At 38.6% G+C, this 27278-nt stretch overlaps 1 protein-coding gene across 1 annotated transcript; it reads right to left on the bottom strand.

Moving 5' to 3' along the window:
- Positions 1 to 1994: 1994 nt before the first annotated feature.
- On the bottom strand, positions 1995 to 26923 carry TSPEAR (thrombospondin type laminin G domain and EAR repeats). The gene is made up of 11 exons (XM_070753138.1): positions 26709 to 26923; positions 25232 to 25470; positions 24308 to 24398; positions 23448 to 23604; positions 17815 to 17946; positions 16466 to 16698; positions 14599 to 14785; positions 11574 to 11803; positions 7572 to 7759; positions 6929 to 7030; positions 1995 to 3430 (listed from the first exon to the last, which is right to left on the bottom strand). The coding sequence occupies exons 1-11, from the start codon at positions 26862 to 26864 to the stop codon at positions 3277 to 3279; spliced, it is 1869 nt and encodes a 622-aa protein (XP_070609239.1). The 5' UTR covers positions 26865 to 26923; the 3' UTR covers positions 1995 to 3276.
- Positions 26924 to 27278: the final 355 nt, after the last annotated feature.

Here is a 27278-nt window from a genome sequence, read left to right as displayed (position 1 = left end):
AACGTCAAGTGCCCATTGCCATTTTCCTTGCCTTTTCCTTTTCTGCTTCATAGTGTAGATTTTCCAGAATTTTACCTGGATTGTAACTTCATTGTCTGTAGTCAAATTGGCTGTTGAAAAATATTTGGAATAAGTATGAAAAGTTGCTTTGGGATGTGTCCCTACAGGTATCGCTTGGATTACAATTACTCAATCAGTGTCTGCTCAAAGTTACAATGGCACAAAACAAGGTGGATTTATGACTAGTTCCCTGAGTTCTAACTTTTTTTTAGTCTCCCTGCAGTCATATGATCAAGATATGGGCATTATTATTATTATTATTATTATTATTATTATTATTATTATTATTATTTATTGGATTTGTATGCCGCCCCTCTCCGCAGACTCGGACTCATTTGGTGCTCAGCTCACAATTATATTACAGTAAGCCAAGCTTGTTTGATCATGATTTCCCACATCCTCTGCCAGCTTCCCACTCATAAATTCATTGGGGGAGCCATCAAAAGTTCTCCCTTTCCAAACAATTTTTTTACCTATCCAAGTATTTGCAGCATCTTCCCACTACATTCTCCCAGCGTCTCTGGCACCACAACATCTGCCTGTGCTCCACAGCATCTGCTTGCCTGGGACTCCTAATTCTTCCTCCATAATGGCCACATGCTCCTGATGTTCCAATGGCAAATAGGATTGTGGTCACATGATTTAACATCACATCCATCATTTAGTGACAGTAATTCCACTTCAGCAGATTCAGTAAGTACTAGATTTGCTTATACGATTGCGTACATTTATATCATCAAGAGATTATGTATCAATCATTTTAAAGCAGAGATGAAGAAGCTTCTTGGATGAGAAGCAAAACATCTTCAAAGAAAAGCAAGGAAGTCCAGTTGCCTCTTGAAAAAGCACCTTTGAGATGACCATGACCTGGATGACTGAGCTCTCCATAGAAATTTTAAAGCACTGCAAGGCATATGTTGATAACACTGATGTAAACATACAATAAAATATGGAATCAAACATTACTAAATGTAAACTAAATGGCTTACATTTTGGCTTAATAGAAGAAGCAGTTATGATGTTGAAGTAGCAGCAGGAAAGACCTTTGACTGTTACTCCTCAGGTGCAAAATATATATTAATTAAAGAATTGCTTTGGTCTACTACAAAGGTTGACAACACAGAACCTGGAGAAGGCAGAGTATTCATAATAGCTTTAGATGGTATCTGAGGAATAAAAAAATTAAATAGGTAATCTGTGGGGTTTTTTTGAAGGACAAAAAGATTTCACATTAGTAAAATCACTAAATCTTATGAGAGTTTGGTATTCTACATTGTATCTCTCAGTATTTAAAGTTAAGCTTCATTTTTTTTCATTCAGTTTAGAATGCTGACTTTTGTGATATCTATTGGTCTAGTGAGATCAAAAAATGGTACCCAGTACTTCAAGAAGTTATTGATATTAAGAAATTTTAATTGAATGGCAAATGGAATGGGGGAGGAGGGGAGGGTCTCCACGCATTTTATCCCTGCCATCATCTCTTTGTTTGCTGATAGAAAGTGACTGGCACAGAATTACCGACTAAGCTGCATCCTAGATTGGGGACTTAAGCCCATGTATTCCTTTTCCAACTTCTGTATACTTTTCCTCCCCCCCCCAGAAATAGAACCAAATAGAACAGAATCCCCTATTGAAGGCAGGCAGTGTAAGCTGTGGACATAGGCAAAGCAGACTCCAAGGCAAACAGCAGTCTATCTTACTCGGTGTACTTATTTCCTGTTCCATCTAGAGTTTTTGGTTCAAACACATTGTTTGACGTTAATACAAGTACTGTAATGAATTTAAAAGTTTTCTCACTTTGGTTGACTTTTTATAAATGTCAAATTGAATGCAGACTGGATTAAATTATGGGAATGCAGACATTGTAGCTGTAGTTAGATTTCCTCTGCGATGAAGTTTGAATGCAAATAAGCTCTGACACAGCACCTCTGAGATGGTGCAAATCACTCTGTTTATTTTATTAGAAACTGCTTTCAATACTGTAAATATCATCCCAATAATAAATAATTCCACCTCCATATATCCATATAACAAATGTGACCATCAACAATTTACATATAATATTTTGTGAATGGACAATAATACATTTTAGCAGCAAACAGAAGCTTTACTATTCACAAACTAACATGGAAAAATAAACTAAGAAATCTAGGGTCAACTAGGATTGGAGTTTATTGCAGAGATATCATAAATCCATATAAAAGTACTGGGCTTTCCTGACGTCCCATGTGAAAAAGTTAAGCATTATTTCCTAAAGCTTAAAAAACAGAAACTTTTAAATAATATTGGCTTTTCTTTCCTTGTTGCTATGCTGCAAAACTGAAGAATACAAATCTGGAAGACTCATAATAAATCCAAGACTTTTTGTAAAAACACAGCCCTTCTACAATAAAGAATATATGTCATGCAATCTAGGGTAGCCAGTAATAGAAGAGTAAATGAATTTTGAATTTTCTCACCAAGGCTCAGAATTTTTTCCCTTGAAACCCTGAGATTCAAATCTGGAAATTGCTCATAAAAACAAAAAAAGCAGTTGGGCCTTTGTGGTCCCATGAATCCCATATATACAGAATCTCATATTTTTTTTAAAAAAAACCTCTATAAATTTATCCTAGGATCTACATCAGAATTCTTTTCATGACAGTGAGTGTGTTGCTGGAATTGACTAAGATGTATAAATATGTTGCATTACTATGCTCTTCCCATAATGTCACAGTAGTTGATATTCAGAAAAGGAGCTGGAAGAGGTCAGCAAAAATTAATATGCCCAAACATTTTCAATAGTAGACAGATGGCAGATAGATGCCTTTTCAGAAGCCTACTGTCCTATAGTACTTAAGAAGCAATGAATGCTCAGATGTGCCTAATGGTATGAATTGTATTGGCAGCTTTTTAGGGTAGGGGGTGGTGTTCATAAATATAATGGGGGCAGGGTCGAATAACGAGACCAAAGTTTCTGAATTCGCAAATATCTTTGGCCAGCTCAAATGTGCAGTCATGCAATTCAATTTAATAGCAGAAAGGATCTGTTAAAATCTAATTTCCAACTGCCTCCCCCTCAGCTAGCTGAGAAGAGCCAGAATAATATTTATGTCTTATAATGGTTGTATTAATTGAAGTGTAACAAATTTCATTATAGCTCTGAATAACTACAACAATTCCTCCCAAGTCCATGCTTTTTGCTTATGGCAGGAAACTCAAGAATCTCCATTCAGGTCAAAAAAATTTCAGCTTCAGCACCTTGGAGAGGGGTTCTTTTGCACTTGAATACATGAGGTAAGAACCGGCTGTAGTGTTGAAAGCTTCCCAATCCCTACAGCCAAATGTTGGAAGACGGTGAACTGCTACAAAACCTTCATATCCTTGCCATCTGCAGTACAGACAAAATAGTTACTCAGTTTGTAATTTTCAATTCACAACATTCCATTCTTCCAATACATACAGTTGTTTTCTTATTGTGGAATTGGAGAAACATTCTTTCCATGTACATTCAGATAACTTATAAATCAGTTTTTAAAACCTGGTATTCCCGAGATGCATTGAGATATTCAATGCAAATTCTGAAAAGAAAATGACCCAATAGTCCGGTGGCTAAGACCTTTAGGATATAACTTTAGGATGACCCTGGAGGTCTTTTCCAACTGTATGATTCTATGATACTATATTCTAAAAATCTGACTTCTAATATGTAATAGAATAGATCACAAATAGACAACTTGGTGTTTCCCAGGTTATTATGACTACAACATTAACAGTGCTTTAGGTTTGGGCTATACTGACTGGAGCTGACTGTCCAAAATGTTTAGAAGAGGGGTGTCAGACTCAGGGCATCAGGTTGTCACCGTGTGATGTATTGCAACTTTTTTCCACTTTGCTAAAATGAGGCTGGGTGTGGCCAGTGCATGACACATCTGGCACACAGGCCTCAAGTTTGACACTAGTGGTCTATGAGACATCATAATGACTATTCCTGATATATGTTCTGCCGGTGTGTCTCAACCGCCAGTAATTACAGGGTAATTAGTCCAGGAAGACACACACCACACAATAAAAGGAAAACCCAAAAGTTTTTTATTAACAGAAAAACAGAAACAGCTCCCTTTTTAAATGTCAAAGGGATTTTCTGGTACACACAAGGCACAGGTTAAATGCAGTCCAATTGCTCACCCAATAACTGGGAAATTGAGTCCAATTCTAAAGTCCAGAGAGTCCATGCACACAATCCTGAACAGCAAAAACCACGATCTTGATGAAACAATGAATCAGATAAACTGCCATGAGGCTAAAACACCAGGCTGCACTTTTATCTGAAGCACTAATTACAGCAGCCCCACCCAACCACAGGTGGCCTCATTTTCTCTTGTAATAATCCTTCAGTTGTTGTCTCCTATGCATCACTCTATGCATGTATGGATGTGTCATTAATTCTTGTTCAGAATCCAGGGATAATACAGATGACTCATGTCCTCCTGAGCTGTCTGTCAAACTCCCCTATTCCCTGTCACTCATGCTTCCTTGGTCAGAGGAGACTTCGTTGGCAGATTCTACTGGGAGCAAAACAGGCTTGCGGCATGTGGATGTCTCTCCCACATCCACCTCCACATTGCTTGGGGCAGGAGCTGGGCCAGAGCTAACCACAACAATATACAGCAATTTTTAGCATATCTACTAGCACTGTATTCAAGATAGTTTTTATTATCATGCAGATAATACAGATAAACCAAATATGGAATTACTTAAACCAAATTTCCTTAGGCTGGACTCCCAGGTATTTCAATGCTAGAGGCAACTGTTATCATCTGTATCCATATCTCACTAAATAACTACAGAAGTCTTTTTTTTTTCCCCGAATACTGAATTCCACACTTGAGTATCAAACTCCCTTTCCACAGGCATATAGGAAAGGAGATTTATATTAATAAGGCTACAGAACAGGTATAATCAGTATGTATATACAACCCATTTCCTCAAATCTCTCAAAGCAAAGAAATATGAATGCCACATTATGCCATGTTTGCATGTAATGAGCCGGTTATGATTTCTATCCCTCTTTTGGGGGAAGTGGGTTTTCATATTTTTTACATATATCCTGGGTAGGATTTTCAGTTTCCCTGACTACTAGAACAGGACCATTTTCTCATCAGGCTTAGCTAACAAGATGTTATTCTGTGAAGTTCAAACCAGCTGTTACTCTATGGACTTCAATTCCTAGCAGAGGATTTAAAAGGACAAGTAGGAAGTGTGGGTCAGTCCAATGTGTGGGTATTTTTCCCCCATCTCCTCCTTCCTTTGAATAGTTAGATAACTAAAGTAAGTCTTTGTTTTCTGATATGGATTCTACTGCACATTGACAATCTGGAAGACAGACCTGCAATGAACTACATGTGCAACACCCATGTGTTACAGCACCCATCTTCCCACGTAAAAGCTGTCTGCAGAAGCCAACATAATGTGCATATGTGTACACAGAGACAGCATGGAGAACACCAAATGTGACACTTTAATTTTTTAAAAGTGAAAAAGAAAAACTTAACCTGTTGCTTACTAGATAAAGAACTTGGTTGCATGAGCCAGGGTTTAGTTTCTGTTCTGAAAAAATGAGTTTTGAAAAGTAATTTTTAAAAGCTTTTCATGTATCGGTAGGTACGACAAGAAGGAGTCATTTATAAGGGAAGATTCAGGAACAGCTAAACCAAGAGTAGGTTCTACTTACCTTCCCTGCCAGTTCATGCATGCGTGTCCCTTCCCAGAAAATAATTTAAAAATAGCTTACATGCATGCACAGAAGCAAAAATTAGCTTCTGCACATGCACAGAAGGAAAATCAAAGATGGAGCACCTATGGACCAGCACTGACTGTTGTGGTTGGCTCTGGCCCAGCTCCTGCCCCAAGGACTGTGGATGTGGGGGAGACATCCACATGCTGCAGGCCTGTTTTGCCCCCGGTGGAGTCTGCTGATGAAGGCTCCTCTGACCAAGAAGACATGAGTGACAGGGAGGAGGAGAGTGTGGCAGACAGCTCAGAAGAGATCAATTATCTAGCTCTTCCTTGGATTCAGAACAAGAGTTAATGATACAGCCACGCATGCAGAGAGAGATGCATAGGCTGCAACAACTGAGAGATTATTATCAAAGAAAATGAGGCCACCTGTGGTTGGGTGGGGCTGTGGTACTTAGTGAGGCTGCTATAAATAGCAGCCTGTGGGTTTGGCCCTTGTGGAGGATTATCTGATCATTGTGTTTCATGCCTGCTTTTCTGACTTTGATCTTTTGTGTGCTGATTTTTCCCAGCTTTGAAACTAAACCAGAGCAAAGTGTGTTTCACTTTGTGAAAGAATAAGGACTGTGAATTACCTCACAGCTGCAAGCTAAGTATCACAGAACTGGTAAGGGACTTGTACCAATTACCAATTTGTTTGGAGACAAGTGCTCTTTGCTATACAAAAAGAGGGCTTCGTTTATTTGCATTTTTCGGTATAAAGAACATTGTTTTGAATTTCCAAACGTGTGTGTGTCTGAAATTGCATCTGTGCATTTTTGGGAGGATTCTACCAGAGAGCTCGACAGAACACTGACTGAACCAGCTCCTTGACATCACTACCAGTTTACTAGGGATTCTAAAGAACTGGTTAGAACCAATAGGAACTCACCTCTGAGCTAAACACCAAACCTGTTTCAATAAGATAGTTGTTTTAATCTGGATATTTGCTATTTAGCATCAAGAACAGTAATCTTCAGTATAGCCTTTCTTCATATACAGATTAACATAATAATATAGATTCATCATTTCTATCTTTTTTGCCTTTTTTAAAGCCTCCAATATATACAAATGACAAAACTGAGGCATTTTCTCTTTATTACTTACGTACCTGTAAATAATACTGTTTACAGAGAAGGTCACACCATCATAGGAATTTGCAACAACCAAAAAGCTGTCTTCGCCCACTGAAAAGAATTCCCAGTCTAAAGCACTGTGACATGAACAAACCAAATAGGAAAATATTGCAAAAGTTAGAGAATCAGTGATGAACACACTCTGTTTCCATTTATATTAGAACAAGGAAAGGGGAGGGTGAGACAACTGGTGCCAAAATTTTCTGAAATCAGTATAATTTTTTTTTAAAGTGTGTGGGGAAGGAGATACTAGTGTTTCTATTATATATTTCTATTGGCAAGAGCAATAAGACAATAATTAGATGTGGTTCCCAACCCTTTTTTGGCATGCCCCACCTAAGCATCTCTAAAACCCTGATGCTCCCCCCCCCCGACATATAATTCTTACTATTCAAAAAGTGAACTCCTACTCACACAGAGGAAGCCTAAAAGGCCATTAACTTGGTTTAAACAAGGTTCCAATTGCCCCCCTCAAAAATCAAAATGCACCCCACATTGGGAACCAAGGATTTAGATGTATTTTTAGAATAAGAAAACAAACTCAAACATTCCTGGAAGTATTTTTCTGTTTAAAAGAACCCCATGCTGATGTTTTGAGCCCCACTCAGAAAAAAGCACCTGTATGTAGGGATGTCCTGAAACTTGACAAACAACTGTGCTGTGATGTTAAGCTCATAGATGGAAGAATTAATGGCGAAAGTGTTGATTGGTGGCACAGTGCTACTATCATAACTATGACTGTTTGCCACAGCAAGGAAGACTCTGTTTTGGATGTAAAAGACCTCCCAGTCAGCAGCACCAAAGGTCTAGAAAGAGAGAGGGAGAAAAAGAGATTTTCACTAAGTCACATCTTTATAAGTTATGACCTATCAAGCCCTTCATGGCACCGGATTATCTCCGGGACCGCCTTCTGCAGCACGAATCCCAGCGACCAGTTAGGTCCCACAGAGTGGGTCTTCTCCTAGTCCTGTCAACTAAACAATGTCGTTTGGCGGGACCCAGGGGAAGAGCCTTCTCTGTGGCGGCCCCGGCCTTCTGGAACCAGCTCCCCCCAGAGATTAGAATTGCCCTCACCCTCCTCGTCTTTCATAAGCTCCTTAAAACCCACCTCTGCCGTCAGGCATGGGGGAACTGAGATATTCCTTCCCCCTGGGCCTTACAATTTATGCATTGTATGTTTGCGTGTATGTTTGGGTTTATAATAAGGGTTTTTTAGTTGTTTTAGTATTGGATTGTTACATGCTGTTTTTATCATTGTTGTTAGCCACCTCGAGTCTACGGAGAGAGGCGGCATACAAATCCAATAAAAAATAATAAATAATAATAATAATAATAATGACATTCTTTATAATCTGACCCAGTAAGAGGAGATGTCTAGAAGATTTGCCTTTCTCTCCAAAAGTCAATTTGGCATATTAGGCTAGTGATGGGAGGGCACAGTTTACGCATGCATGCATACATACACATGTTGGGGACACGACCTGGAAGAGAAGCTGCCCATTGAGCATGCATGCACCGAGAAATTAACTTCCAGTTCCTGGCACGAACATGGGCACCAGCAGCAGGTCTTCCGGTTACTGGCACACATGTACATATGATGATCAGCTGGCCTACGAGCATGCACTCAACAGAAACTGGAAGACCAGCTCTTCCAGTTTCCGGCACTACTGCATCAACACAAGACAGCTGATCGTTGTGTGCACATGCATGCCAAAAACCAAGAAGAGGAACAGGCAACACCATTCATGCCAGCCGACATGGCTCCGGGTACCATTTTGGGCACGTACGTCATAGGTTCACCATCATGGTGCTAGGCTAACTATCAGCTTCAAGTAACAGCTGGTACAAATGTTACATTTTTAATGCTAATTTCCAGATTATTTGATTGGAAAGGGAACAGATGTCTTTTTTTTTTCAAACTGTTTTTCTAATATTGAACAACTGTTGTTGTACTTGATCCATAAACTTAAATTTTGTGATAAGGAGTAAGCACCATAAAATAATTATTTGTTAAAAAAAGGAAGAAGTAAAAACTCTTTCTGGCTGTACTGAGCTTTTGGATAAAACATGTCTTTCTTGGCCTATGGCTTTCTTGCAACTATTTTCCTTTTGGTATTTTAAAAAAACTTTTCAGTCTAGTGCAAAAGACTGATTTCCTAATCTCCCATTTAACCAGAGCTGACTCTATTTAACTTTTTTGAGATGAGGAAAGTTTGGCTGGGTGCTAAATTCTGGCTAAGAATAGATTAACTTAAATTAAACTTGATTCAGGATGAATTCAACATATGTTATGAACTTATTAATACATTTTTCTTCCAAAACATTATAAATGTGGTTTGCCAGCCTTTCTCCTTGACTTGTGGATCATATCTGGATAATTTATTTTGTTTAGGACTGAAATTTTCCATTTAATTCTACCAAGGATTCATGACAATTTATAACAAAAACAACAGTATAAATGCAGTTAAAACCCAAGAAGTAGTTATAATAATTAAATCTAACTGCAGTTATAATAATTGGACAGAACTTTATCAACCAATCCAATACACAATGTTTAACACCCCAAATAATAATGATGGCAAAAAGTATTAAGCACAGCAGATTCTCTGGGAGAATGGAAGCTCTTTCATGGCATTGGGATTATAAGATTTTTATTAATATTGCTTCTTCATTGCTTATTTGACCCCTATGACAATCATTAAGTGTTGTACCACAGGATTCTTGACAAATGTATGTTTTATTTTATGTACGTTGAGAGCATATGCACCAAGACAAATTCCTTGTGTGTCCAATCACACTTGGCCAATAAAAATTCTATTCTATTCTATAAGTAGAAACAGTGGCCCAAGACCTCCTCACCCATGGGAATGGTAAGCATCCAGTAGCCTCTCCTGGGAGATAGGATGGATCATTTCAGATTATAACAGATCATTTTCCAAATATGAATTATAAATAGGTACAAAATAGCATTTTGAATTGTACTGGAAATTTATTGGTAAGAAGTGCAGTATCCACACATTATATATTTCTAGAGGTGGGGACCTGCCAGTAAGCTGACTTATACAGCTCTATTTCACAATGGTTTCAATCTCGTACAAGAGTGCATTGCACTAATATAAATACATGAGTTGTAATAACATATTTTTCACACTCCAGAACAAAGTAAAGTTGGCACACCAATCATAGCCAACAAAAGACCATCTTGGCCTCAATTCTCCATCTGCGCTCAGAAGTAAATGTGAATTCAGGAGGATACCCAAGTTGCAGACCTACTACTGCAAGAATAGTGCTTCTTTGTTCATAAACACCTTTAGAGCTGACTGAGAATCATGATGGACTAACACTATCTCCATCTTGCTTTGGTTCATCTTCAGCATGTTCTGTTCTAACAGCTTCCAGACACTAGGAAAAGATTTCCACACTATCAAACCAAGAAGATCAGTAAAGAGGAAGAAGACAAAGTGGTAGGGCAGTTTTTCAGACAATTAAAGTATATCTGCTCCTTTAAGTCACTTTTTCATCCAAATAAACTTAGCTCATTCTATGGGCACATATCCTTACTGAAAAATTATAATCACATGATTTTCTGTTTGCAACAGTATTTGATTCCAAGTTGTCCTTTATAGAAATAGTTATTCGTTCATTTAATTTATTAAACTACAGTACAGTGATACCTCATCTTACAAACGCCTCATCATACAAACTTTTCGAGATACAAACCCAGGGTTTAAGATTTTTTTGCCTCTTCTTACAAACTATTTTCACCTTACAAACCCACCACTGCCGCTGGGATGCCCCACTTCCGGACTTCCATTGCCAGCAAAGCACCCGTTTTTGCGCTGCTGGGATTCCCCTGAAGCTCCCCTCCATGGGAAACCCCATCTTTGGACTTTCGTTGCCAGCGAAGCACTCGTTTTTGCGATGCTGGGATTCCCCTGCTGGGATTCCCGTACAGCATCGCAAAAACACAGAAGTCCAGAGGTGGGGTTTCCCATGGAGGGGAGCCTCAGGGCAATCCCAGCAACGCAAAAACGGGCGCTTCGGCTGGCAAAAGGGTTGAATTTTGAGCTTGCACGCATTAATCGCTTTTCCATTGATTCCTATGGAAAACATTGTTTCATCTTGCAAACTTTTTACCTTAAGAACCTCGTCCCAGAACCAATTAAGTTTGTAATTGGTATCACTGTAGTTACGAATTGTGATTCATATTTAAAGGGCTTTCCTGATAGCTAGTATGTTTTAAAACATTCATATGATACAAATCATTTGAAAACAGAACATAATAACCTTTAAAATAGATATATAAACAAACAATCTTTAAAAATGGAATAGAACAAAAATATTTTAATGGCCCACCTAAAGCTAAGCAAAGGTGGTGGGGAAAAACTGACTTTCTAATTATTATTATTATTATTATTATTATTATTATTATTATTATTATTGAACAGAACTTTGTAGAAGCAAATAGAAACAGCCTAAAGGACTGCGCTCTTGTTCTATATGTACAATCCACATCCCCCCGTTATGCATATTTATGTACAATGGATAAAAAATTAATTGTTTGATCAGAACTTTGGGTAAGCACTTAAAGAAATTGGTTTTCCCATTGCTATATCTTACCAAGATTGACTGGAAAAGCTGGAAACCCCCATTGAACCAAATGTAGATGTTAGAATAAATCTTGGTCGATGTTCCATTGAATGTATTGGCTACCACCAGAAAGGAATAAGGACCAATAGTGAAAAATTCCCAATCATAGGCTCCTGAGGTAGGAATAGTTTGATTGACTTCAAAAAGTCCTCTTCTAGAGTTCCATTTATATATGACACTACTGATATTGTGGTTATCTCCTAGAGAAGACCAAGGAAAGAATAATATTAATGGATGTGATATAGAAACATGATAAAACAGGAAGAGATAAAAGATACACAAACATAAGACTACAACTGATATTAGACATTATTTATTGCTACCCTCATTTTATTTGAGTTTTTGAAATTAATTTGATGAAGAAAGTAAATCCAAAACTTGGAAATGAAAAATAAAAAGAAGAAAAGAAGAATGATACATGTAATTAAAACAATGTTTTACTCTTAAATGAAAAGCTAGAATGTATCTTGGTTACTTTTAAAAGCATAGTTTCAGGTTTTCTTCCATTTCAATCAGGTTTAAATTAGTCAAGGATATCTAAATTGTGACTTAGTAACAAACCATACATTTAAATGTGTAAATGAAAAATTAGATCTCTTCTCCATAGCCAGTGGCAAAACAAAAGAAGGAAGAGGGAATGAGGAACAAGACAATTCTGAGTTTTGTGAACATGATGGTAAAAAGAGCTGTGCAGTGATTAAAATGCAGCATTGCAGGCTAATTCTGCAAGTAGTTCGATTCTCACCAGGTTAAGATTGACTTAGCCTTCCATCCTTCTGAAGTTGTTAAAATGAGGACCCAGATTGCTGGGGGCAATATGCTGGCTCTGTAAACAGCTTAGATAAGGCTGTAAAGAATTGTGAAGTAGTATATAAGCTGAAGTGTTATTGCTAATTCAGTCTACTGTATATAGAATAACGTGTTTCCAAGAGAAATACCATTCTTTGTGGACAACTTTGTAAGCTAAGTGCTAATTTAAAAATGTAAATGCTTTTTCTGTCTCCCAAGCATATAGTGGCTTGCAAGGAAAAGGAACATGAATGACAAGGGAGAGGGAAAAATGGCATGCAAGGATAAGTATTAATATTTTTTAATCAGTTAAGCAAAAGATGTTAATTATTTTTCCTAACTTGTTTGTTTCTGTAAAAAATAATAGGAATAACAGCTAGTACCTGACTGATATAATACATTATATTTTTACATCATCCTTATTCACTTCATAAAACTGAAATACTTTTTTTCTCGTGTAACACTTTCCATAGCTATATCATTTTTAAGTATCATACATAAATCTTATTAGAAGACATTACAGTTCCTTTTACATGATAATAGTATCTTAGAAGACCACTTGGGGGCAGTACATTCTTATTTCAGGGATCACATTGATCCACAAACAACACTTCTCTTTTGTTTCAATGGATTCTACTGCTATTCCAAACAAATTTATTCCAAATAGATTGGACGAGGGGTCTCCAAACTTGACAACTTTAAAACTTGTGGACTTCAACTCCCAGAATTCTCCAGCCATCTGTGCTATGCTGGAGACAAAGTGATGGAGAGTAAAGCTGTCAATGAGTAATGAGTATGAATCATGACAATTATATGTTGCCCCTAGAATCAGATGTCATGTTTCTGAATGCTGCCTTATAAAGTAGGATTTGGGAGGGGGTGTTTGTTTGTTTTTGTTCAGTCATGTCCAATTCTGACAAACTGCCTCCTTCCTAGGCTGAGAGAAAGTGACCGGTCCAAGATCACTCAACTGGCTTCAGGCCCAAAGCAAAACTAGAACTCAAGGTCTCTCGGTTTCTAGTCTGAATCTTAACTAGTGTGTCAAATTAGCTCTTAGGTTAAGACAGAAAGACATAAATATAGTAAATTCCTAACTCACTGAACTATTTAGGGGACATCCATTATGCCTCAATGTTTGCTAAAAACAACAACAATAAGATTATATTTGTATCCATTTTCATCATTTGGCTAATACAGTGATCCCTCGATTTTCACGATCTCGTTCTTCGCGAAACGCTATATCGCGATTTTTCCCACCCGATGACGTCACTCTCTTCCTTCCTTTCTCATCTTTCTTTCTCTCTCTCTTTCTCTATCTTGCTTCTTCCTCTCTCACACTCTCTTCCTCCCTCTCTCATCTCTTTCTTTCCTTCTCTCTCTTTCTCTATCTCTCCCCCTCTTGCTGGCGGGCGGCAGGCGGGTGGCGGGCGGGCGGCGGGCGGGCGGGCAAGCGGGGGCATCAGCGAGGAAGACCCAGGGAAGGTTCCTTCGGCCGCCCAGCAGCTGATCTGCTCGGCAGCGCAGCGAGGAGCCGAATCGGGGTTTCCCCTTTGCGTGGGCGGCGGGGAAACCCCGATCTTCGTCTGCTCGTTGCTGCTGCGCTGCCGAGCAGATCAGCTGCTGGGCGGCCGCAGCAGCAGCGAGCAGACAAAGATCGGGGTTTCCCCGCCGCCCACACAAAGGGGAAACCCCGATTCGGCTCCTCGCTGCGCTGCCGAGCAGATCAGCTGCTGGGCGGCCGAAGGAACCTTCCCTGGATCTTCCCCGCCGCCCACGCAAACTCCACCATCTGCGCATGCGCGGCCATGAAAAAAAGGGTGCGCATGCGCAGATGGTGTTTTTACTTCCGCAACCCTACATCGCGAAAAATCGATTATCGCGAGGGGTTTTGGAATGGAACCCTCGCGATAATCGAGGGATCACTGTAATAGTATTATCAATATGAATCAATCCACTGCAATATGAAGGTCATTTTAATGAAGGGTTACTATAATTTATCACCCCAGGCCAATATAGTTTGCCGGATGGTTAGGTTTTTTTACAACCTGTTCAAGCTAGTATCCTATCGCTACCTCTCCCTGTAGTTATAAACTTTAAAGGTTCAAATCTTCTATCAATAAAAATGGCAAAAGTCCAATCATAAGAAGTATCAATGAAAAAGGAAAGAAAATTTGCATGTGCAGATTAAGCATTAGTATTCAGATACCTTTTCTGTGATTAGCCACTGCAAGAAAGGTTTCTCCATCAATGACAAATGCTTCCCAGTCCCTAGCACTGTGAGTGGCAATCCTCTGGAACACGGTAAATTTCTCTTTTCTGTAGTTCCATTTATAAATTATAGAAAACTCATCACCCCTTGGATTCTGATCAAGATTAGCAACTGCAAGGAAAAGCTGAAAAGCAAAGAAGCAACAATTTAGACATTCATTTTGTATAAAACAATCAGAAGCACAAAAAGTATAGACTTAATTCTTAACATAATATGAATTTGCCTAGAAACAATATAGCGAGAGATGCATTTAAGGCTATGTATCATTTTTATCCGAATTGGGTTGGCTCATTATTTCAGTAAAATTCACTAGGTATCGGGATCAAATCAGGGATTCTCCAAAGTAGGCAAAATCCAGTGATGGGCTCCTATGGGTATGGTCAGGTACGCAGAACCAGTTGAAATTTTTTTATTTCCCCCCATCCCCTTCTGGGCTCTGGGTATGTTTTTCCTATTGCAGTAAATGATGTTGAATGTGTATAATATTAGGTGAGCTGTGCATTCATGTGTGTGTGTACATGCGCATACGGTTTATATAGTAGATAATGTATATTTTTGTGTGCCTGTGTGTAATATGTATGTACTCATAAGGTATATATACATATAATTCAATAGTATATGTTGGATGTTCAGTAATAGAAAATAGACAGGGAAATTGTATCTCTTTGAGGCAAGGAGAGGCCAGGCACTCTAACCCTAACCCAAACCTTTGAGGTGAGTGACGTCAGGTTGGCCATCTTTAAGCCAGTCACATGACCCTTAAGCCACACACACCCCAGTCACATGATTGTCAAGCCACTCCCATCTGGTCACATTGCTGGCAAGCCACACCCACAAAATGAGCTACGCCTCCAGTATGGTAGTAAAATTTTTTGCAGCCCTTCACTAGCCAAATCTAAATATGAATTGTCCAATTCTTCGTTAGCAGACCAGATCAGCTGTAATTGTACACTGTTATGAAATAAGCATGTAAACTTCATATTTACAATTTAAATGGAACCGTTTCTGAACCAGATATATTTTGAATGGAAGAACATGTGAATACATAAATACTTCATGCAGTCTAAGATACACAATTTAATAAAGTAGAAAATAAACCCCCTCTAATAAGCTTTTTTCACTGCCCAGGAAATATGACTCAGCCATATGCATAGCCCATCCCCACCTATTTAAATCAGATCTCCATCCCTCCTCATATGTCATGCCTTAGTCCTGGCCATCAAAAGATTGATCCTCCCTGTTCTTGATTTTTGGCTTAAATCACAATGGGTGCACACAATTTTTTTTCCTGATTCCTTTTTTATGAAAACTCTGCACTCAATTAAATAATAGTTTGAAAATTAAGCAGAACATTATTATTATTATTATTATTATTATTATTATTATTTATTAGATTTGTATGCCATCCCTCTCCGAAGACTCAGGGCGGCTCACAACAATGATAAAATATAAAGCCTAGGGGAGATGTCTCAATTCCCCCATGCCTGGCGATATAGGTGGGTTTTGAGTAATTTGCAAAAGACAAGGAGGGTGGGAGCCGTTCTAATCTCTGGGGGGAGTTGATTCCAGAGGGCTGGGGCTGCCACAGAGAAGGCTCTTCCCCTGGGGCTCGCCAAACGACACTGTTTGGTTGACGGGACCCGGAGAAGGCCAACTCTGTGGGACCTTATCAGCCGCTGGGATTTGTGCGGTAGAAGGCGGTTGTCTAGCCTTGCAAAAATTATTCAACAATAGTTTTGATTTGCTCAAATTAAATAAAGTAACAGTTAATTTAAAATAAAAGAATGCATAATTTACACGGTACCTTTTTTCCCATGGTGAAGAATTCCCAGGACTGCGCTTGGTGCGTGGGGAGATTTTGATAAGGCACAAATTTTTCATCAATCCATTTGTAAATGGCTGATCCAGGAGGAGTGAAGCGGTTAGCAGTAGCTACAAAAAGACCCACTTTAGGGATGACAAAGATCTCAATTCCCAAGGTTTCAGAATTTGTAGCTAATCTCTGATATTCTTCCAAATAGTCCAATCTTTCTTCAACTAGAAAGTGACAGGGAACAAGGAAACCTATTGTCACTATCAATGGAATGCTATAAAGATGTTGATCCAGCAGAATAACTATTCCTGGTATTTTTCCTCTCCTATCCTTCTTTCACTTATTTTTTATTAATGCAATTTATAAACACTGCCCCCCCCCAAAAAAAAAAGATTCTATTTTTCTCTTTTGTTGAGGTTGCAGGATAATTTCATTTGAATTTTCTCTTTTTTAAAAAAATATAATTTTATTAAATTTTATTACAACAACAAAAAAAATACTTAAAGAAAAAGTGCCCAACACCAATAAAACCCCACCATCATTTAGGGGGTTAAATTATTTGCAATAAGTTTCAATTTCTTCCTTAGCTCCGGTTTACATTGTTTTACATGCAAAAAGTGATTGGAATTTATTTTTCACATTGTCGTCATAAATTATACTTAAGATATAATTTTTCACCTTATTCCATCATGCTATCAGCTTCTCCAATTTATTTTCATCAAAGTTATTTAATCTTATTTCCATAATTTCGAAGTGAATGTGGTCCACCATGTACCAGTACCAATTCTGGATTGTCCATTTATTGCTATCCTTCCACCCTAATACCACTACTGCTTGAGCGCTTTCCAAAGCTGCTGTTTTGATTTCTTTAAATTCTCGTAATGCCCCATATTTAACCAGTGTTGCTAATTCTTTCGTGTTTATCCAATTAATGTTTAGCATATTATTTATTTCATTCTGTACTTCCTTCCAAAATTTTTGAACTTAACTCCTTTTATTTGGCAACCATGCCAGCAATTTCCTTTTCCTTTCCTCTGGAAGTGTGCTAGTTTTACTGGCGTGAAATACCATTTATGTAAAATTTTCCTTCTCATCTCTCTAATTCTTGTGTTCTTTATCTTATATATATTTTCTACTACTTCTTCCATCTCGCTTTCATTAATCCGTCATTTGAATTTTCTCCATGTTTCTTACTGTTGGAATTGGAAATGTTAGTTTACATGATAACAGATAAGGGAATTCTGGTTTACGATTTCCAGGAAAATAGTTATAGTCTATAAACAGGTATTATTAAAAGCTTGAAGCATCCATAGGTCAACAATATCCAGAAAGCATTTCACCTTCTAGCATAGAAATCCATTCATTCCCGGTACAGATGTGCAGTCCCTTCTGAACAATGTTTAACCAGAATTGGCCACTTTCAGTCTTGGTACAAGGAGGGCGGGAACCCAAAGTCAGCTTCATATCTGCTTCTGAAAATCAGCAAAAATAAAATGTAATCAGATCAAGATTTGCTCTGACCTTCTAAGAAGTGTTACCATGATATACAGTAGGTCTACCAACTGCATACCACAAAACAAGAATATATTTCTTTGCAACATTATTCACAGTTAAATAGAAATATACTTTTCAGGGAACACTTCTGCTGTATTTCTACAAACAAATAAAATAATTCTGAATGTTCCGGAGATATATTTTTAAAAATTAAAATTTTATTCACTTTTTATGGATCATTTGCATATTGGGCTGAACCTAGAATTAGCCATGTTTAGAGAGACATATTGATTGTAGAATATTTACTGGTATAAGAAACACATTACGTTTTTCTACTAACCATTATTAAAAATCTCTATAGATCTAAGATAATGGGTTTTTTCGTCTCCTGCTTTGTTTGTTGTTGGCAATTATATTTCCTGATTTAACCAGTTACCTTAACTACTCTAGCTGCTGTAATAACATATCTACTTCATATATAACATATAATAACAATCCACATATATGCTGTAATAACATATCTGTAATAACCATATATTTTGGTCTTCTGAGCTTTAGTAAGAAAAAATTAGTTTAATATTCAATTGTATATTTTTATAAGAGAGAAAGAGAGAGAGGTAGAGCATATAGATTTTCCCACCAGAAGATGGAGGTTTCAAATTCTCCTGAGTAAATACTAATCTAATTCTTTCTGATGTATATATGTCAAGATAACTGATTTTGAGAATATTTTTATGACCTAAACTAATAAAGACTTTAATAAAGGTTGGACTAAGTATAGTATTTAAAGTCATGTCCTCTCAACATATAGAACCATTAATCAATCAAACATAAGCTAACCTAAAATACTGTTTAAAATCAAACGGTATCCTATAAAGCCAGAAAAGAAACTACAATCAACCTTGTAAATTATTTTATAAACACAACCAATTTGAGTCTGGGTTTTAGTTCATTGATCCTCTTCTTCCCTCTATCCAGTCCTATTAAAATCATTCAACATAGTCATATTTCAACAGGCATTCCAGATAACAATCTTCTAAGAAAACCTCACTCATTCTGACTCCACAGATACAATTTTTGTAAATTAGTTTCTAGATGGGAATAGTTCCATCTAGAAAAACAAATTGCACACTATCATATAGAATTAGCCTATTTGTTTTGCTGCAATTACAAGGTTGGAGAAGCAGCACTGGCTTACAAACCCAGGCCCTTGAAGCAAAATAAATGCATCCATTTCACACATAATGATGTATTGATCTTCCCTTATCTGGAAATTATCTCTGTAATTAAAAAATAGCATGTGCAAAATGTATTTATTATTCATTTATTTATTAGATTTGTATGCCGTCCCTCTCTGAAGACTTGGGGTGGCTCACAACATAACAGTAGTACAGTACATTATAAATCTAATATTAAATTTAAAAAGTCAATTAAAAACATTAATATAAAATAATCCAATGCAGCCTGCATTGGTTGCCGATCAATTTCTGGTCACAATTCAAAGTGTTGGTTATGACCTATAAAGCCCTTCATGGCATCAGACCAGAATATCTTCGGGACCGCCTTCCGCCGCACGAATCCCAGCGACCAGTTAAGTCCCACAGAGTTGGCCTTCTCCAAGTCCCGTCAACTAAACAAGGGAAGAGCCTTCTCTGTGGTGGCCCCAACTCTCTGGAACCAGCTCCCCCCGGAGATTAGAACTGCCCCCACCCTCCTTGACTTCCGTAAACTCCTTAAAACCCATCTTCACCGCCAGGCATGGGGGAATTGAGATATCTCCCCCAGGCATATACAATTTATGTATGGTATGTTTGAATGTATGTTTGATTAATAATGAGGTTTTTCAAATGTTTTAAATTATTAGATTTGTTATTAATTGTTCTATTGCTGTTGTGAGCCACCCCGAGTCTACGGAGTGGGGCGGCATACAAATCTAATAAATAAATAGATAAATAGATAAATAGATAAATAGATAAATAGATAAATAGATAAATAGATAAATAGATAAATAGATAAATAGATAAATAGATAAATAGATAAATAGATAAATAGATAAATAGATAAATAAATATCATAAAATCACAACTATGCACTCGTACACACTCAACCCAGTCAATCATACTACAGAGGTCAGAGAGACAATGAAGGGGAAAGTAATCATCCCTATTCCTGGCGACAGAGGTGAGTCTTCTGCATTTTACGGAAAGCGAGGAGGGTGCGGGCTGTTCAGATCTCTGGAGGGAGTTGATTCCAGAGGGCCAGGGCTGCCACAGAGAAGGCTCTTCCCCTGGGCCCTGCCAACCAGCAGTTAGTCGACGGGACCCAGAGAAGGCCAACTCTGTGGGAACTAATCGGCCACTGGGATTCGTGCAGCAGAAGGCGGTCTCGTAGGTATTCTGGTCCAATGCCATGTAGGACTTTATAGGTCATTACCAACAGTTTGAATTGTAGCCGGAAATTGATCGGCAGCCAGTGCAGGCTGCGGAGTGTTGATGAAACATGGGTATACCTAGCAAAGCCCATGATTGCTCTCACGGCCGCATTCTGCACGATCTGAAGTTTCCGAACACTTTTCAAAGGTAGCCCCATGTAGAGAGCGTTGCAGTAGTCGAAACTCGAGGTGATGAGGGCATGAGTGACTGTGAGCAATGACTCCCTGTCCAAATAGGGCCGCAACTGGTGCACCAGGCGAACCTGGGCAAACGCCCTCCTCGCCACAGCCGAAAGGTGATGTTCTAATGTGGATCGAGGAGGATGCCAAAGTTGCAGACCCTCTCCGAGGGTGTCAATAATTCCCCCCCCAGGTAATGGACGGACAGATGGAATTGTCCTTGGGAGGCAAAACCTACAGCCACTCCATCTTGTCAGGGTTGAGTTTGAGCTTGTTGACACCAATCCAGACCCTAACAGCCTCCAGGCACCAGCACATCACTTGCACTGCTTCACCAACTGGACATGGTGTGGAGATGTACAGCTGGGTATCATCAGCGTACTGATGATACCTCACCCCATGCCCTTGGATGATCTCACCCAGCGGTTTCATATAGATATTAAATAGAAGGGGGTAGAGGACCAACCTCTGAGACACCCCACCAGGGAGAGACCTAGAGGTCGACCTCTGACCCCCCACTAACACCGACTGCGACCGACCAGAGAGGTAGGAGGAGAACCACTGCAGAACAGTGCCTCTCACTCCCAACCCCTCCAGCTGGCGCAGAAGGATACCATGGTCGATGGTATCGAAAGCCACTGAGAGGTCAAGAAGCACCAAGACAGAGGATAAACCCCTGTCCTGGGCCCGCCAGAGATCATCTATCAGCGCAACCAAAGCAGTTTCCGCGCTGTAGCCGGGCCTGAATCCCGACTGTTGAGGGCCTAGATAATGGGCCCAGAATGTTAATTTTCAGTTTTCTAGTATTGCTTATGATTGCCAGTCCTCATGATAACAAGATTGAACATAAAACTAAGAGAAATTGACTTAAATCAGGGATGCCTAGAAAAAGAATAGCTGATATTCTTAGCAATTGTGATCAATTCTTCTGTTTCCTTTCTGGTTTCTGGCTTTCAACAAGTACTCATTCAGATTTCCTTGCAGCTATATACCTTTATGCACACTTACAGGGAATCCTAGTCTCATTATACAATGTAATTAATCTTAATGTTTTATAAGCCATAGCAGCTTCTCTTCTTAGATAGTTCAACACATTGGATGTAATCCTAAGAACTCACACAGGTACTTTTCTGATTCTGAAAGTGCTTATTTGCTACATGAAATGAAGGGAGAAGGTGATCTGAGGATATGAATTTGTGATCTTAAGTGAATAATGGTCCTTCCTTAAATCCTGCAATGCAGTCAATTTTCTGGAGTTCAATTCAGGCTATATGGCACTGCAGATGGGAGGCCTGGGGTGAACGAAAGGAAGAAACCAGCTCGATCAGGAATGGGGAATATTTCTGAATTTAAGTTAGCCATGAATTTCATGAGTAGGACATCTGTTTTAGGCTGGCGTACGACATTGTAGGAAATTCACAGGCTTTGTTCATAAAACATTAAACCTTATTGTGGTTTGCTGGTTTTGACTTCATATAGGCTTTGGCTTAACAGACTATTTGAACTCAGTCAGTTGTGATTTACTGTGGTTAAAGAATCCATGTCTTAGCACAGTAAATAACTTAAGCCTCTACCTGGAAATACTCTGGATCCCCCACGTTCACCTGTAATAGCTATGAGCTATTAAGTATTTTTTACCACCCAAAGTTTTTCTCACAGTTCTGGGAAAAGAGATTTAGGCACTGTGATAAAAGTAAAGCTGCACTCAAGCAAAACTGAACTCCTGATAGTTAATATGGTACACTGTAGTTTCCTTGGCAAAAATTGCAAAAGTGGTTTACCATTGCCTTTCCCTTTTTTCCTTCCCCAGTTTTGCTTACAACCCTGGAATTCTCCTAGTAGTACCCATGCAAGTACTAGCCAAATACTTACTCTTTTTAAATTTTTAAGGATCAGTCAGGGTTGTGTAGCCTCTTGAATATCTGCTATTAATATCAGTGCTGTATTTTATGTAAGGGTGATGCAGATTGTCAGCTGATTCACAAATGCAACAGTGATTTTAATGGGGCTTTACTCCAGATACTAACTGTTGTGGTTAGCTCCAGCCCAGCTCCTGCCCCAAGGACTGTGGATGTGGGGGAGACATCCACATGATGCAGGCCTGTTTTGCCCCCGGTGGAATCTGCTGATGAAGGCTCCTCTGACCAAGAAGACATGAGTGACAGGGAGGAGGAGAGTGTGGCAGACAGCTCAGAAGGAGATCAATTATCTATCTCCTCCTTGGATTCGGAACAAGAGTTAATGATACAGCTACGCATGCGGAGAGGGATGCATAGGCAACAACAACTGAGAGATTATTATCAAAGAAAATGAGGCCACCTGTGGTTGGGTGGGGCTGTGGTCATTAGTGAGGCTGCTGTGGGTTTGGCCATTGTGGAGGATTATCTGTTCCTTGTGTTTCGTGCCTGCCTTGCTGACTTTGACCTTTGTGTGCTGATTTTTCCCTGCTTTGAAACTAAACCAGAGCAAACTGTGTGTCACTTTGTGAAAGAAGAAGGACTGTGAATTGCCTCACAGCTGCAAGCTAAGTATCACAGAACTGATAAGGGACTTGTATAAATTACCAATTTGTTTGGAGACGAGTGCTCTTTGCTATACCAAAAGAAGGCTTGGTTTAAGTGAATTTTCATGATAAAGAACATTGTTTTGAATGTTCAAACGTGTGTGTTTCTGAAATTGTATCTGTGAATTTTTGGGAGGATTCTACCAGAGAGCTCGATAGAACCCTAACCAACTTCTATCACTAACAAAGACTTTCTCTTTTTCCAGACAACTTGGTATACAGTAATTACATTGTTTTTCTTGTATGACATTTTAAATACAAACTGGAGAACAAACCACTTGAAAACTATGTTTTATTTCACTAACCGTAGGGGTATTTCAGCAGCTCATTGCCCGCAGGTTTCACAGGCAGATCCTGCAGAATTTGGGGGATGGACAGCACAGCTAGATTCACATTCATGCCAGTGCACATCCTTGAAGTGGCATCAGATCCTGGCAAGAGGACTAGCTGCCTTATCAAGCCCTGAAAAGAGAGAAAGAAAAACTAGGGAATCAAATGTCAAAAGCTCTTCTGGGGACAACAGTTGATGATTTTCTACAGAAGACAAGGAAGATAGGTTCACATCAGCCTAGAAGCTACACCTCTGACCTTAACGTTATAGTTGCTTCCATAAGGTTGGGGCAGCCACAGAGAAGGCTCTCCCTTAAGGGGCCTGTCAACCTGCATTGTTTAATTGACAGGACCTGGACGAGGCCAATAGCTTGTGATCTAATTGGTCTCTGGGAGATATATGGCAGGAGACGGTCTGGTATATAGACTGGTCCTAAGCCTTGTAGGGCTTTATGGGTAATAACCAACACCTTGAATTGTGACTGAAGACCAATTGGCAGCCAGTGCAGTGTGTGGAAAATTGGAGTTATAGGGGTGCATCTAGGAACACCCATAATAGCTCACACGGCTGCATTCTGGACTATCTGTTGTCTCCAAACACTCTTCAAGCGTAGCCCCAAATAGAACGTGGTGCAATAATTTAGACAGGAGATGATGAGGGCCTGAGTGACCATGCACAGAGCCTCCTGGTCTAAATAGGACTCAACTGATATACCAGGTGAACCCCAACAAAAGTGGATCTAGGAAAACACCCAAATAACGGACCCTATCTGACGTAATTAGAAGTAACTAGAATAAAATCTTCAGAAGAATAAGTATTAGATGTTATACTTACAGTAAAGAAACCTTTTCTTCTTCTTCTATTTCCTATATAAAACCGAGTTCCTGTCATAGTCAAGAATGTTGGAAAAGCAGTATCTACAATCCTAAAATAAGTGAAAAAGAAATCTTATATTAATCCAGGAATGCTTATATTAATCCAGGAATGCCAAATACAGGATGAGCACATTCTAATTTAACATTTTTATTTGACTTAATTTTCTAGTATTAAGTTCAGTCTTCTTTCTATCTGATTCTTGCTACAATTCTTTCAAAGCTCACACAACATGTGGATTTCATAATGTATTCATTTTTATATTTGGTTGTTCGAATATATGTATAATTTCATACAGAATGCATTTTGTTGGTATTGTTATTGTTGCATGCACTTTGTGTACACTTTGTCGTTAAATATTTATCATTTGAACTCACAAAACTGAGAAACCTGTGATAACAACATAGCTAGCACAGTAATTCATATGCAAGTATGGGAACCGTCAAACAATCTGCATTTAATCGCCAATCAAGGATTAGGATTATTTTGGGTGAAGGGACCAATTCATCACTGCAGTACTCACATATTCATATGGATTTTTCCTTGCCTAAAAATGTTCCTGTGCTATGAATGTATTTGATATATGTGTTATCAGTGCTCCTTGATTACACAGAATTATGACATCTAGAGTATATCATATGTCTTTTCTTACCTACTATATTTGCAACTGCATTTTCTAGATGATACAGCATTGGGATGCTTCTTTGGGATATATGGGGAGTTGTGGGGAAGAACCTGTGCTAATTGGCTGAGAAAATAGCTCTCCTGGAGAAATCAACATGAACAAAATGAACACCCAGCTGGGCTGTGCAAACCCCTTGCAGTCCTAACTCAGGGGTGGGGGTTAAGGCTAAATTACCCCTGAATTGTACGTGCTTCACGTACACATCTATGGGGATGCTGCAGTCCACAGTGAGAGAGAAGGAGCCTTGAGATACTGCCAATACAAGCGTATGCCACTGGTTGTCCGCCAAAAAGACATCCCGAAAAGTAATTTGTGTCTGCCAACCATTCAAAAGGTCTCTGCTCCAGAAGAGGAAGTGCAGTTTACTCTGTGAATATCGGAGTCCGAGTTGCAGCGTGTCACTGTTTTCATCCAAAACTGTGAAAATGTATTCATTTCTCTGAAAACATAGTTAATGAAACCAGTTAGCCTGGAAAGGCATTATTTCCTTATAATAAGCTTTGGCATGGTTAGAATATGATAAAGCTGCATTGACTCTGGGCTCAAGAGGATTACAAAATTCAATTTAATTCAATTCATTAGACTTGTATGCCGCTCCTCTCCAAGGCCCCGAAGCCGCTCACACAAAAAAATACAACAATTATTGTAACCTTTGCTAAACACTGTGTGTAGATAGGAAAGGCCCTTATGCAATTTAGTTGTACATATGCAGTGTAAAATCTGATTGTTTACTTAATTTGCTTTAGTTAGCCAATTTGGAAGCCAATAAGATTCCAAATTGAATTTATGAATCCATTTATATCCCTCCTATATCTGTTAATCTTTCAATATAGATCATATAAGCCTTCCCTTCACATTTTCATTTTCACCTCAAGCAGGACTAAAAGAAAAACACTATCCAACCAAGAACAGATGGGAATCCAGGTCTCTCAGTTTACCTACTTTATACTAAATCAGTACTCTTAACCTTAACAACTTTAAGATGTGTAGACCAACTTCAATATGGGGAAATCTTAAAGTTGCTACAGTTGGGAAACATTGAACTAGAGTAACAATCTACTGCATTCTGCTATCTTTCCTTTTGTTGACTCCTGTTATTCCTAAATAAACCTAAGGGTTTACTTAGGAATGAGGCTCATTAACTTAGTTGGGATTCATGAATAAATAAAGATTAATTTTATTAATTAATCAGGTATTAATAAAGATTAATTCTCAATTAATTTTGCTTCCTGTAGTTTCACAGCCAAATAAAAGAAAAGTCACTTTCAAACCTCAGGATATTTCTCCAAGTTGTGTGTTCTCAAAGAGATGCAATTTTTTAAAAATTAAGTTCAATCAATAAACTCATATATCTTGTCATCTATGACTAATGTGTTTCTCCGCCTAAAGCCCGGAAAACTAAATGTTATAGGTTGCAGCATAATTTTGAGTTAATAATACACAGGTACTATCAAGCATTTGAGTCTACTTTCATCCAAGCAAACATGCTTAAAGGTGTTCTTGTCACTGTTATTATGACATACTTAATTACCCAAGAGATATTGTGAAGCTTGCTAAATTAATTAGATTATCACATCCAGAATTATAAACCAACACTACTGTACATCAATATTACAGCAATCTTAATTTTTATGGCATAAAAATTCTGCTCTTGGATAAAATCCATCACATGCTTACCCTGAATTGCATGGGGGAAGTTTTTATAGTAAACACAATGGAGAATTCCTCTGGGAATAAGTCACAGTAAATGAAAATCCGTGATGCTGGAAAAGTGAGGAAGTGAGGGTTTGTTGCAGAAATCTGGAAGCCACGTGCTCCTTGGATTTGGATCATCCGTATTCCACTTTGCACCCAGGTCAGGGGAACCACTTCAGAGAGAAGATCCAAGGGACGCAAGTCTATGCCAAAGAAAGTAGCAAGTTAAATTAGTGAAATTAGGGGAAGACAATAAGTTATTAAAAGGATCAATGAAATATCTTCTAGATCAGTGTTTCCCAACCTTGGCAACTTGAAGATATTTGGACTTCAACTCCCAGAAGTCCCCAGCCAGCGAATGCTGGCTGGGGACTTCTGGGAGTTGAAGTCCAGATATCTTCAAGTTGCCAAGGTTGGGAAACACTGTTCTAGAGGAGTCAAATGATGGAAAGGATTTGGAAAGAAGCTATCAGCAAGGAGGAGACAAAAATGATAGCATTGTCTTAGCAAAAATAAGTAAAATATAATTAGAAAGGGTATAAGGCTGAAAGT

The sequence above is a fragment of the Erythrolamprus reginae genome, chromosome 5 (genome assembly GCF_031021105.1).
Source record: "Erythrolamprus reginae isolate rEryReg1 chromosome 5, rEryReg1.hap1, whole genome shotgun sequence".
Lineage (NCBI taxonomy): Eukaryota > Metazoa > Chordata > Lepidosauria > Squamata > Dipsadidae > Erythrolamprus > Erythrolamprus reginae.
Note: the sequence above shows the minus strand (reverse complement) of the source record. Positions and strands in the feature narration are given on the sequence as shown.